This window comes from Hippopotamus amphibius, chromosome 1, assembly GCF_030028045.1.
Source record: "Hippopotamus amphibius kiboko isolate mHipAmp2 chromosome 1, mHipAmp2.hap2, whole genome shotgun sequence".
NCBI classification, from domain to species: Eukaryota; Metazoa; Chordata; class Mammalia; order Artiodactyla; family Hippopotamidae; genus Hippopotamus; species Hippopotamus amphibius.
Window position 1 is genome coordinate 32,510,757 of NC_080186.1, and position 14,452 is coordinate 32,525,208.

The following is a 14,452-nucleotide window of genomic DNA, read 5'->3' on the forward strand; positions in this document are numbered from 1 at the left end:
GACCTGTCCAGTTCACCAAGCTATTGAATGGTGGAGCCAGATTTGTCTCTAGGCCCATTGCCTCTGCTGTACATGTTGTCAGTGGACAAGTCTTCTCATCCAGGGACTGAACCTAAATTGTCCACATCTTGGGGGCTGGGCCTAATCTGTGAAATGAAGGACTCTGAAAGAAATGCACTTTCTTGCCTGGTGCCTTCCTTTAGGTTAGGTCTCTTCTCTTCCTAACATGTTGCGCATTCATTTATCTACTTTGTCATGGTTGCTCTATGCTCATGTATTTGTGAGAGCAAAACAGGTTGACATAGATACAGTTCTTACTTCAAAGTGTGTGGTTTCTTTGGGAGAGATTAATATGTGCATGTATAAAGTAGTGATTACTACTCATGTATACAATGAGTAATATGAAAAGAAGCCACTTTCAAGTGTCAGTTTGAAGACTGCAGTCAGTGATAATAGTGCTAGACGAGGGGCAAAAATCAGTGTGCGCTGGGGTGATTGAGGAGGACTTTCTGAAGGAGGTGAGCTTTTGTTTCTTTCCTTTTTTTCTTTAATTAATTAATTTATTTATTTTATTTATTTATTGGCTGCCTTGGGTCTTCATTGCTGTACACGGGCTTTCTCTAGTTGCTGAGAGCAGGGGCTACTCTTCATTGTGGTGCGCAGGCTCCTCATTGTAGTGGCTTCTCTTGTTTTGGAGCACGGGCCCTAGGCACGTGGGCTTCAATAGTTGCGGCACATGGGCTCAGTAGTTGTGGCTCACGGGCTCTAGAGCACAGGCTCAATAATTATAGCTCATGGGCTCCATTGCTCTGTGGCATGTGAAATCTTCCCAGGGCAGGGCTTGAACCCGTGTTCCCTGCATTGGCAGGCAGATTCTTTACCACTGCGCCACCTAGGAAGTCCTAGCTTTTGTTTCTTAAAGAGAAAATTTGAGTGCTGCAGGTTTCACCTGCTATCTGAAAGTAGAGTATTCCTGTGAAAACCTTTGCAAGCTGAAATGATGGAAAGAAGCAATTACTTTAGGAGACAGCTGCTCACAGCTGAGTGTAGTTCCTGGGGAAGAAGTTTGGCAGTGCCACTCTAGCAGCTCTGGGTACTCACTGCCTCTATAATGACTCTTTGCAAAACAAATGCTGAATGCTTTTTTTGATTTTTGCTTTTTTTTTTCATAAAAGTGAAAATGCTTTTCACATTTCTTTCTGTTAATAAAAACAGGTGCTAATATAGGTCTTTTGTAAAAGCAAAGTGGCGTAAAGCTGGGGATACCTGTATATGAACTTGAATTACCTCTTTCTTTACTTTTTTTGTTGGTGATAGTTGCCTTATGGCCTAGTTTATGATCACTTTTTACTGTGTTTCATATGTGCTTGAGTAGAATGTATATTCTCTAATGGTAGGTGGGTAGGTACCAACTTTTTTTTTTTTACCCCAGACTTTCAGCTGGCACAATTCATTCTCATTTTAGGAAAGTCAGCAGTCTTTGTTCCATTAAGGCCTTCAATTTATTGGATAGGGACAACCCATATTATGCAGGGCAATCTGCTTTGCTCATAGTCCACCCATTTAAATGTTCATCTCATCTAAAAATCCCTCACAGGAACATCCAGAATAGTATTTGACCAAATATCTAGGCAATGTGGCCCAGCCAAGTTGACATATAAAATTAGCCCTCATATCACCCTCGAGCCTACTATATAGTATACTTATTATGTTTCTTCCCTGTCACATACTGATAGGATGTAAACTAGTTCCACTGGGGCAGTATTTGTCTGTTGTATTAACCAATGTATCCCCAGAGGCAGGAACAACATCTGATGCATTTTAGGCACACGATAAATATCTACTGAATAAATCTTTACCATCATTATCCTCCTCCTCACCTTCATCCAGTGTTAGATGGTTACTTTTGGGAAAAACGAAACTTAAACCGCCATCTATTACTCCTCACATCCAGTGTTCTTTCCATTTCTATAATGGGACATCCATCTTCAGAAATATCTTGAAGCCCCAGGATTCTCCCAAATAAAGTAAGTGTATTTATTCATTGAACAGGGTCTGTGTTCTTTAAAATCCAAGGATGACCCTTCAGCTGGACTGTGGGTATTCTCTCTTCTACCAGAGAGGGTCTGAGGGCTTTTTGTCAGCATGGTAAAGGAGCATCCCAACTCTCTTGCTACCAACAGAAATCTGGGTGCTAAGCAGCCCAGGACATAGATAATGGTGCTAATTGGAAATTATTTATGGCAATTTCCCGCTAATTTTTAATATTTTTATACAATTTTTAACGGGGTCTATAGGTGTCCATAAGATCTGACATTTAAAATCTTTGTATCTTTACTGATTTTTTTTTTTTTTTGGCTGCCCTGCATGGCATTGGGATCTTAGTTCCCCTACCAGGGATTGAACCTGTGCCCCCTGCAGTGGAAGCATGGAATCTTAACCACTGGACCACCAGGGAAGTCCCTTTAGTGATTTATTTTTGTTTGCTTGACCCATCAACAATTGAGAAAAAAAATGTGTGGAATCTCTTTGACTAGTAGATGTCAGTTTCTCTCTGTAGTGCTTCCATTTTTAAAAAAATATAATTTGAGGATGTTTTATGAGATATATACAAGTTTAGAGTTGTTATATCTTCATGGAGAATTGAACTTTTTATCCCTAGGTAGTGACCTTTTGTATCACTAGTGATGCTTTTTGTCTGGAAATCTATTTTGTTTGATATTAGTATAGCTATTCCTGCTTTCCTTTGGTTATTATTTACCTGGTTTATCTTTTTCTATCATTTCAATCTTTTCATGGCTTTATGCTTTAGGTATATCTCTCATTAACTGCTTATAGCTGAATTCTGCCTCCTCCCCCTCAGTCTGATAATCAGTGCCTTTTTAATTAGCAAGTTGTCTGTTTGCATTTAGTGTAGTTATTGATATATTTGATGTGTCTATACTGTCTTGCACTGTACTTTTATTTGCCCATGTTTTCCTGTGTTTGCCCCTCCTTTCTTACCTTTTTTTTTTGTTTGTTTTTTAAATGGAGAGTGTTTTTGTGTTTTTTTTTTTCCTCTTTATGTGTTTGAAATTTATAGCATATCTATTCTTTTGGTGGTTACCCTTGAAATTTTATCATGCATATTTGCAAGTCTAAGTTTAAACAATATATTAACCTCTTTCAGAATAGTGCAAGGACTTTAAAACTCTTTACTACTGATCGCATCCCCACGTGACTTAAAAGCTATTGTTCTCTGCATTTTAATTCTGTCCTCTTAATAAAATACATATTATTAAAGTTATTTTATAAGGCAATGTTTGTTTGGATTTACATATATGTTTACCATTTATTTTGCTTGCCGTTCTTTCTTGTGTCTCAGCCCTTCCTTCTGGGATCACTTTTCTTTTTCCTAAAGTGTTTTCTTTTTCCTGCATGCATTCTTTAGAGGTTCCTTTTTAATGCATCTTTAGACATTCCATTTGTTTGTTTGTTTTTTTCCTTTTCACAACTGCATGTTATTTTCAGATAATTTATTTGCTTTATCATCTTATAATTGCATCTTCTATTTCTTCAAATAATTTATGAATTGCTGTTCTGGTTCTGTATCTGATAGCTTAAATATCTGTAGTTGTTCATAGTGTAAATCTGTTTTCTCCCCACTCTCCCCTTTGATGACTTTAATCATGAGCTCACTGATTGATCTTAATATATATGAGTCCTACGGGAAATTTTTCTCCAGAGGAAATATGCTTCTGTTTCTGCCAGTAGCTTAGAGGACGCTACTAACATGGGATGATCCCAGTTCCTCAGAGGTCCCAGGTCAGGCTAAGCTCCCCATCCTGCAGCTGGCATAAGGTTCTGTATTCCATGACAGCACTGCTGTTGGCATCTCTGCAGGGCAACCTGTCCTTTCCAACTGCCTGCCACTCTGCTCTCAGCTCACTGGGTTGTTTTATTTTTCCTTTTCAGTTGTGGGGAAGAGTAGTCCTTTTTCTTTGTTTCTAGTTAGGTAAAGTTCCTTGTTTTTGTAAAATGATGTTATTGACTTGTAAATCTTATAAATATCTTTACCATCCGGTTTATTATTTTTCAACTTAGCTAGTAATCCAAGAAATGTATAATATAATCAAATGGCATTTTTGCCACCTATCAAATTGGCAAAGATGTGTTTTTGAAAAAACATCTACTGGTAAAATCAGGACACTCAAATACTTTTATATATAGATATATATTATTTAAAATATATTATAATCATAGTATATATAAATATTGCAATATTTTGTAAAACTAGGAAATGTAAAAATCAGGGAGATAACTAATTATATGAAAAATCTATAAATTCTATAGATACTGCTATTTCATTCTCTTTTTTTTTTGAATACTTTTAGACTAAATGTCATTTTGCTACAAACTTTTTGGAGGGCTTTGGAAATCTGTGTCAGAAGTCTTTACCTAACAAACCTAACAAAAGTCTTTGACTTAACAATTCTACTTTTAGGAATTTACCCTGAGAAAAAGAGTTAAGTGCATAAAATTTAAATACGATGATATAACTTGTAGTATCATTATGGTAATGAAAAATGGGAAGTTACTTGTGTCCAACATAGGGAGATTGTTAAATAAATTATGATATAACCATGAGAACCACTATGTAGCCATTAACAAGGTGTAGAAGAATATTTTCTCATAAGGGAAAATGTCCATGATATTTTAATTGAAAAATGTTTTTAAAAAGTTGTGAAGAATATCTCCAATTTTAAAATTTACATATATATGCCAAAATGTAAATTGTAGTTATTTGGGGGCAATGTGATTATATATATATATATATATTTTTTATAGTTTTCTCGTATTTTCCATAACAGCACTTTTGTGCCATTACGGAAAATGAGAAAACAGATTTACACTACCAACAACTACAGATATTTAAGCTATCAGATACAGAATCAGAACAGCAATACATGTATTATTTGAAAAAAATGAAAGATGCAATTATAAGATGATAAAGCAAATAAATCACAAAAAGTGATTGATCACATTTCAATCACAATGAAATATGATTCTATTAGCGAGAGTGGGAGGGAGGGGGTTATTTGAAATGTTTGTTGTTTTATCATCAAGTTTTCTTTCCAGAGATGAGTGTTAATTATATCAGTACATACCCTAAGAAAAAGTTAAAATTTAAATGTCTAGTCTGGACATACAAGCCAGCACTTCATCAAACTAGTGGGCTAGATTAGAGACTCAAAGTTGCCACTGCATTTTTTTTTTTATTATATGAGGGTGAGTCAAAAATTACCTGTACTCTGGCTGTAGAATTTATTTTAATTCACTTTTAGAAAGGACAAATACATCATTTTTGATATAACCTCCTTGCTTTTCAATATACATTGTCCATCTGTCAAGAAGCTTTCATGTTCCTTCATTAAAAAATGTTTTAGGCTGAGCTATGAGCCAAGAATGCACTGCTGTCTTTACTTCTTCATCAGAAGTGAATCTTCATCCTTGTAGGGCTGCTTTCAGGGGACCAAACAGGTGAAAGTCTGATGGAGCAAGATCAGGACTATAGGGAGGATGCTTTAACACCTCAAAACGAAGTTTCTGCAGACTGTCGACAGTGTGTGCAGAATTGTGTGGACGTGCATTGTCATGCAAGATCACAGCATCCTTGGATAGCAGTCCTCTGCGTTTAATCTGAAGTTTAGGCTTCAGCACAAACTTTTCAAAACCTAAGTCTGTCGTGGATTATTTCATAGGCAGAGCCATGGTGTATTTGCAAATGATTTGCCACATAATCCACTGTCACTCATCTATTCGACAGAAGCATTTCACATGTACGCTCAGTGTTGTCATCGGCCATGAACGTAGATGGGTGTCCGGCTCCTTCTTGATGGCTAACACTTGTGCGACCTTCCTTGAACTTCTCTATCCATTCATACACACTTCTTCATGACAAAACACTTTGTCCATACTGCGCACAAAGTCTTCAATAAATAACAGCACCAGGTACACCCTCAGGCCACAAAAAACGAATCACTGCACGCTGCTCTTCTTTTGTGCACATCACAAGCGGGGCACCCAGTTTTGCTCACACTGCAGTTACAAATGAGCTGATGTAACACGTTCACAACTGCACAGCAGTAACTGGGGAGATAGTAGCCTTGAATGGAAAGCTCTAAGACAGTGCGGCTGACAGAAGTTTTAGTATAACTGGAGTGTGGAGAACTTTTGACTCACCCTCATATAAAAAGAATATGCACTGTTTAGAAAAAATCCTCAGCCAAGTGAATAAATAGTACAAATGTATTGCACAGACATTCTAGAAGCAAAGCGTATGAAGAAGTACTTCTTTACATGAGATCAAATAGATCATAGGCTTAAAGTTTCATTTATCTCAGGACCTAATTTATCTGCGCCTATACTATACTTACTGTGTATAGGATCATTATAGATGTGAGACATTTGAATACTGCAAGTGATTTTTCAGCATAATCTATAGAGAGACAGCCTTAAATACACTCGATATTGCTTATTTAATATCTGGAATAAACCTAGGGTTGGGCATTAAAAACTGTGATTTTAAGCACTTATAATGACACATTTCTACTATATTTAGGAATAAATTTTAAAAGATAACAAAATGTAACTGGTATGGAAACGCAAAAGACCCTGAATAGCCAAAGCAATCTTGAGAAGGGAAGATGGAGTTGGTGGAATTAGGCTTCCTGACTTCAAACTATACTATAAGGCCACAGTGATCAAGACAGTATGGTACTGGCACAAAAATAGAAAGGAAGATCAATGGAATAGAATAGAGAACTCAGAGGTAAACCCAAGCACATATGGGCAGCTTATCTATGACAAAGGAGGCAAGAATATACAATGGAAAAAAGACAGCCTCTTCAATAAGTGGTGCTGGGAAAATTGGACAGCTACATGTAAAAGAATGAAATTAGAACACTTCCTAACACCATACACAAGAATAAACTCACAATGGATTAAAGACCTACATGTAAGGCCAAACACTATAAAACTCCTAGAGGAAAACATAGGCAGAACACTCTATGACATACATCAAAGCAAGATCCTTTTTGACCCACCTCCTAGAATCATGGAAATAAAATCAAGAATAAACAAATGGGACCTAATGAAACTTCAAAGATTTTGCACAGCGAAAGAATCCATAAACAAGACAAGAAGACAACCCTCAAAATGGGAGAAAATACTTGCCAACGAAGCAATGGACAAAGGGTTAACCTCCAAAGTATACAAGCAGCTCATACAGCTTAATATCAAAAAAGCAAATAACCCAATCCACAAATGGGCAGAAGACCTAAATAGACATTTCTCCAAAGAAGACATACAGAAGGCCAACAAACACATGAAAAGATTCTCAACATCACTAATCATCAGAGAAATGCAAGTCAAAGCCACAATGAGGTATCACCTCACACTGGTCAAAATGGCCATCATCAAAAAACCTAGAGACAATAAATGTTGGAGAGGGTGTGGAGAAAAGGGAACTCTCCTGCACTGTTGGTGGGAATGTAAGTTGGTACAGCCACTATGGAAAACAGTTTGGAGGTTCCTTAAAAAACTACAAATAGAACTACCATATGACCCAGTAATCCCACTACTGGGCATATACCCAGAGAAAACCATGATCCAAAAAGAAACAAGTAGCATAATGTTCATTGCAGCACTATTTACAATAGCCAGGACATGGAAGCAACCTAAATGCCCATCAACAGATGAATGGATAAAGAAGATGTGGCACATATATACAATGGAATATTACACAGCCATAAAAAGGAATGAAATTGAACTATATGTCATGAGGTGGATAGACCTAGAGTCTGTCATACAGAGTGAAGTAAGCCAGAAAGAGAAAAACAAATACTGTATGCTAACACATATATATGGAATCTGAAGAAATGGTACTGATGAAACCAGTGACAGGCAAGAGTGGAGATACAGAAGTAGAGAATGGACTTGAGGACACAGGGCTGGGGTGAGGGGCAAAGGGGAAGTTGGGATGAGGTGAGAGAGTAGCATAGACATATTTACACTACCAGCTGTAAAATAGATAGCTAGTGAGAAGTTGCTGTATAACAAAAGGAGATCAACTTCATGGGAGATGCCTTGGAGGGCCAGGACGGGGAGGGTGGGGGGGAGTCGCGGGAGGGAGGGGGTATGGGGATATGTGTATAGATGCAGCTGATTCACTTTGGTGTACCTCAGAGATGGGTACAAGAGTTTAAAGCAAATATATTCCAATAAAGAGTTTTAAAAAAATGTAACTGATGTGATTATTCATTATTGACTAAGAACAAATCCAATTTTATATATGTACCCCATTAAATTTGTAAAACAAACTCCTAAACAAATATTGTCAATCTCCTGATATTTAAGACCAAGTCAAAATATTATCATTGCATATTGATAATCTGTTATTCACATTTGGGTTTATATTTTGTCTGTTTATTCACTACCTAGACCAATGTCCTTTAAAAGGACATTGTTTTTTAGGGAACTTCCTGGCGATCCAGTGATTAAGACTCTGCGCTTCCACTACAGGGGGCATGGGTTCAATCCCTAATCAGGGAACTAAGATCCCACATGCCAGGCAGCGTGGCAAAAAAAAAAAAAAAAAGGTTTTAAATTGGAAGTTGCTTTATTTTATTAAATGCTGTTTTGCCATCCTGTGATATGATGATCGTATGGATTTTCCTTTTACTTGTTATGATTACATATGTTAATAGTTTTTTTAATGCCAGCTGTTATCAGTCTAAATTCTTAGGGTCAAAGAAACAAAACATTAGCAACATCCCTGTATTCAAGACCAGCTTGAATATTTTCACTTTTTCAGCAAGTTCTTAAAAGCTTCTCATAATTTAGAATTGAAAATTAGTGCTGCAGTGTGAACATGCCTAATTACTGGGAATTTATTTTCATCAGTTTTGTTTCTGAAGTTTCTATATTTCTAGATTTAGCAATTTTCTGTTACTTGACTGCAGTGCAGTGAATGCTTTATATAGGAAATAAGCTTGTGATGATGGATAAATGGAATTAAGACAGTGGATAGATATCCAGAACATGTCTTAAATGTGGCTTTGAGTCACATAATATATAGTCTTAGAAAATGAGTTACAATTATTAGAGACTAAGCATTAATGATGTTGATGCTTGAATTTCAAGACTGACAGATCATTAGTAAATTATTTCAAAGCTTTATAAAAGATATTACATTTCATTCTTAGAGTCTTCCCACAATACAACTTAATCTTTCTTCTTAGAACCATAAAAAATACAAATAACCACACTAAAAGATCTGTCACATCCTTATTCATATTAGACTTTTTATTAAGTTGAGGTATAGTTGAATTACAATATTATATTAGTTTTACGTGTACAACAGTGATTCAACATTTTTATAGATTATACTGCATTTAAAGTTATTACAAAATATTGGCCGTATTCCCTGTGCTGTATCAACATATCTTCGTGGTTTATTTATTGTATTCATAGTACTCGTAGTTTATGCCTCTTACTCCCCTACCCCTATTTTGCCCCTACTTTCTTTCCTCTCCTCATTGGTAACCACTATTTGATTCTCTATATCTATGAGTCTGTTTCTGTTTTGTTATATTCATTCATTTATTTTTTAGATTCCACATATAAATGATAACATACAGTATTTGTCTTTCTATACCTGAGTTATTTCACTAAGCCTACTACCCTCTAGGTCCATCCATGTTGTTGCAAATGGCAAAATTTCATTCTTTTTTATGGCCAAGTAGTATTCCGTTGTGTGTGTGTGTGTAACATCTTCTTTAGCCATTCATCTGGGGATGGACACTTAGGTTGCTTCCATATCTTGGCTATTGTAAATAATGCTGCTATAAACATTGGGGAGCATGTATCTTTTTGAATTAGTGTTTTCATTGTCTTTGGATATATACCCAGGAGTGGGGTTGCTGGATCATATGGTAGTTCTATTTTTAGTTTTCTGAGGAACCTCCATACTGTTTTCCACAGCAGTTGTACCCATATTAGACTTTTTTCTTCCCAATCAGTGCACTAGAAAAGCACTAGCTTTTAAGTAATCCCATAAAATCATTTTCAGTTCATAGGACACTTGCCTGTCTATTGCCAAAACTGCTAATTCTTATCAAGGGCATTTTAATACCTAGCCACTCTGTTCAGGTATGGATGCAGCTATATTTACACTTGGTAGTTGGTCTTTAAGATAGTCTGAGAGTCTACAAGCTTGCTTGAAAATAGGAATATGTCTTCCTAATTAAATGTTTAAAGGTGTGGGGCTTCCAAAAATTTAATGATAAAGGAATCCTTGGATTTGTTTAATAATAAAGGTATCAGTTAGCCTGGCTAATTAGGCAGCATCAAATGAACTTTATGTTGAAATATAACTTTGAAATGGAATGGAACTTGGCTGTGTAGATAAATTAGTATATAAAGAATATGAACATCTCCAAGTACATATCTAAAACATATATAACACTATGGGTCTGTATATAGTGGTGGAGAGTGAGGGAATGGGAGTAGTTAAGGCTGAAATGCAAGTTTTGGGCAACTGGGTGGATGGTGATACTCTTCAGTGAGATAAGGAACAGAGGAGATGGAGACTCTGTGCTTATGTGTATGTGTGTGTGTGTGTGTGTGTGTGTGTGTGTGTGTGTAGGGGGCAGTTAGAAGACAGTTTAAAGCACCTGTGGGACATCCAGTTAAAGAAGTCTAGGGCTTTCCAGGTGCTGCAGTGGTTAAGAATCCGCCTGCCAATACAGGGGCACAGGTTTGATCCCTGGCCTGGGAAGATCCCACAGGCCTCGGAGCAACTAAGCCCGTGCACCACAACTACTGAGCCTGCACTCTAGAGCCCGCAGGCCACAGCTATTGAGCCCATGTGCCACAACTACTGAAGCCTGCACGCCTAGAGCCCGTGCTCCGCAACAAGAGAAGCCACCACAATGAGAAGCCCACGCACCACAACAAAGAGTAGCCCCTACTCGCCGCAACTAGAGGAAGCCCACCCAACCCAATGAAGACCCAACACAGCAAATAAATAAATAAATAAATAAATAAAATAAAACAAAATTAATAAATTTTTTTTTAATTATTACAAAAAAGAAGTCTAGAAGGCAGTTAGATATCAAGATCTGAGATGGATGCAGGTGAGTGATGGCAGTTAGATATCAAGGTCTGAGATAGAGGCAGGTGAGCGATACACATTTATGAGTTGTCACCATGTAGATGGTCATTAAAGCCATGGACGTGCTTGAGATCATCCAGTTGATATGTGAGAAGAGAAGAAAAGGAACACGGCCGCAGAAGAATCTTGAGGAACACAAATATTTAAGGAATGGGCACAAAAAGAGGGGCCAGAGTAGAGATTTTGTTGCAGAAAGGCAAGATGGCATAGACCAATTAGGAGGCAGAGGTGAGATCGTGGTGGCTCAGACTAAAGTGGTGGCAGCAGAGATAAAAGAGATATTTTTAAATACTTAGTGATGGATTATGTGAGGGATGGGAGAGAGGCAGTCAAAGATAACTCCTTTTTTTTCTGACTTGAACATCTGGGTGGTTGGAGGTGGGGTTTCCTGAGTTAGGGAACATTGGGAGAGAAGCAGGTTTGGAAAGGGAGATAAAGTCAGAACTGAGTGTGTTGATTTAGATGACTTTGAGCCATCCAGAGGCGTCTAAATCAACATGGTAGACAGACTTGGTAGATATTTGATTGATTACCTACTGTAGATCGGGCACTGTGCTTCACGCTGGATGTTCATCAAGGAGTTACTGTAGTTGGGTCTGGAACTCTAGGTCTGGCTTGACGTCTTGGCTGCCAAAGTGCATTTGAGAGTTATCAGCATTCACTTGGCATTTGAAGCTATTAGAATAGATGAGATCACACGGGGAGAGTGAGCAGAAGGCCTAGGATCCAACCCAGGGAACCCCCACATTGATGAGTCCAGTGGAGAAGGAGATTGAGAAAGAGTGACTGGAGAGTTAGGAGAGTTAGGATACTATGATATCCAGGCTCTAGGGGGAGTTTTGAGGAAGACCATGCAGTCAACAGGGCCAGATAATGCCAAGGAGCCAAGCATAAAAAGGATTGAAAACCTTCCATTGGGTTTATCAGCAAGGAAGTCATTAGTTATCTTATGAGGATGAATTTCTGGAATTGGAATTGCTGGATCAAAAGATATGTTTTTTGAATACTGCCAAATTGTTCTTCAAAAAAGTTTATACCAATTTATACTCCTTCCAACAGTATATGAGGCTATGCATGTCCTCATACTCTCACTGGTAGTGGGTATTATAATTCTTAGTCTTTGCTCCAAAGATAGGGGAAAATAATGTCTCGTTATCTGAATATCCATTTCTTTGATAATTTGTGAGGCAGCATGTCTTTTCACGTGTTTGGTGTTTATTGGCCTTTTTTTTTTTTTCTTCTCGAAATTACTCATTCGTATTATTTTTCATTTGTCCATTTTTAACTGGAGCATTTTATCTTTTTTAATTGATTTTTAAGAGCTCCTCATATTATTAGGGTTGGTGAGCCTCTGCAAAAGATGTATGTACCTTTAAATTTTTTTTTTTGTTCCTTAAATTATTCTTACTGCTTAGGACAGAACTCTGAAGGCCCTTTTATACTGTCTACCTTCCTCAGTGTTGCCAAGTTTGTACCCTTTGTACCATAGAAGCTGGTGTAGATGTTTGCTCACTGAAGAGGAATTACTGTTCATTGGTATTTTAGGAACCTGTTACATTCAAGGATGTGGCCATGGACTTCACCGAGGAGGAGTGGGGGCAATTGGATCCCACACAAAGGGCCCTGTACAAAGAGGTGATGCTGGAGATCTATGGCAACCTGGTCTTAGTGGGTGAGGACAACTGCTCTTTGGAGAATTTTTGTTCCCTTGGTTGCTGTTGTTTTTTTGTTTGTTTGTTTATTTGTTGTGCTGGGTCTCTGTTACTGCACTCGGGCTTTCTCTTAGTTGTGGAGAGCGGGGGCTACTCTTCATTGCAGTGCATGGGCTTCTCAGTGAGGTGGCTTCTGTTGACTTTTGTTGCGGAGCACAGGGTCTCACATGGGCTTCAGTAGTTGTGGCACGTGGGCTCAATAGTTGTGGCTTGTGGGCTCTAGAGCGCAGGCTCAGTAGTTGTGGCAGGCACATGGGCTTAGTAGCTCCCACGGCACGTGGGATCTTCCTGGACCAGGGCTTGAACTCATGTGCCCTGCATTGGCAGGCAGATTCTTAACCACTGCACCACCAGGGAAGCCCTCCCTTGCTTGTTGAAAGCTGTGGGCTCCAAAAGTGTGTAAGTGAGGGCTTGAGATTCGAATATCAGTGTCCAAATCACTGCTGAAGAAAGAAAATGTTGCTACTAAGTAAAAACTTGAGTTCCCCCTCCCCATTTATATTTCTTTTTTTTTTTTGAGGTGAAATTCATATAACATAAAATTAACCATTTGAAAGTGTATAGTTCAGTGGCATTTAGCACATCGCAGTGTTGTGTAACCACCTCCTCTATCAAGTTCCAGAACATTGTCATCATCCTAAAAGAAAATCCCATACCCATTAAGCAGTCACTCCCCACTCCCCCCCGTAATTACATTTTTAATTATAAAGGTATTAAAACAAAGTATATTGCACATAAAGTAAAAGGTATCTTTCAGACTATTTTCTATTTCTATTACATATAAGCAGACAGAAAATACACAAGCTCACATATGTATTTGTTTTATTTCTATTTGTGTATTTGTCTGTTTATGTTACAAAAATGAGTTCTGCAACTTTCCTTTTAGTTAGTAATATGTGTTAGATATCTTTACATGTCAAAATATTTAGACCCATCTCAATCTTTGAAATGGCTATGTCATATTCCATTGTATGATATTGATATCTGAAATTAATTTTTTAACCAGAGCTTTATTTTTATTTATTTGTTTATTTTGGCTGAATTGGGTCTTTGTTGCTGTGCACAGGCTTTCTCTAGTTGTGGCGAGTAGGGGCTACTCTTCGTTTTGGCGAGGGCTTCTCAGTATGGTGGCTTCTCTTATTGCCGAGCACAGGCTCTAGGCGTGCGGGCTTCAGTAGCTGCAGCACATGGGCTTCAGCAGTTGTGGCTTTTGGGCTCTAGAGTGCAGGCTCAGTAGTTGTGGCTCACAGGCTTAGTTGCTCTGTGGCATGTGGGATCTTCCCGGGCCAGGAATCAAACCCGTGTCCCCTGCATTGGCAGGTGGATTCTTAACCACTGTGCCACTAGGGAAGTCCCCAACCAGTGCTTTATTGATGGATATTTAAGATACCAATTTTTCTCTATTATAAATAATGCTGAAATAAATGTCCTTGTACTTTTATTTTGGGATACTTGTTCAGGTATTCTTTAGAATAAATTTCTAGAAGAGGAATTGGTGGATCAGAAGTTATATATTTACTTAAAA

At 37.8% G+C, this 14,452-nt stretch overlaps 1 protein-coding gene across 3 annotated transcripts in view; it reads left to right on the plus strand.

Moving 5' to 3' along the window:
* Positions 1–14,452, plus strand: part of LOC130835466 (zinc finger protein 239-like) — a 34,864-nt gene that overhangs the window by 1,294 nt on the left and 19,118 nt on the right. For all 3 annotated transcript variants that reach the window (XR_009048934.1, XR_009048935.1, XM_057706963.1), the window contains one exon: positions 12,761–12,887. Coding sequence is in view for 1 of the 3 variants with exons in the window: in XM_057706963.1 (XP_057562946.1) it covers positions 12,761–12,887 (127 nt within the window). In the remaining 2 variants the exon portion in view is untranslated. The remainder of the gene's footprint in view (positions 1–12,760; positions 12,888–14,452) is intronic.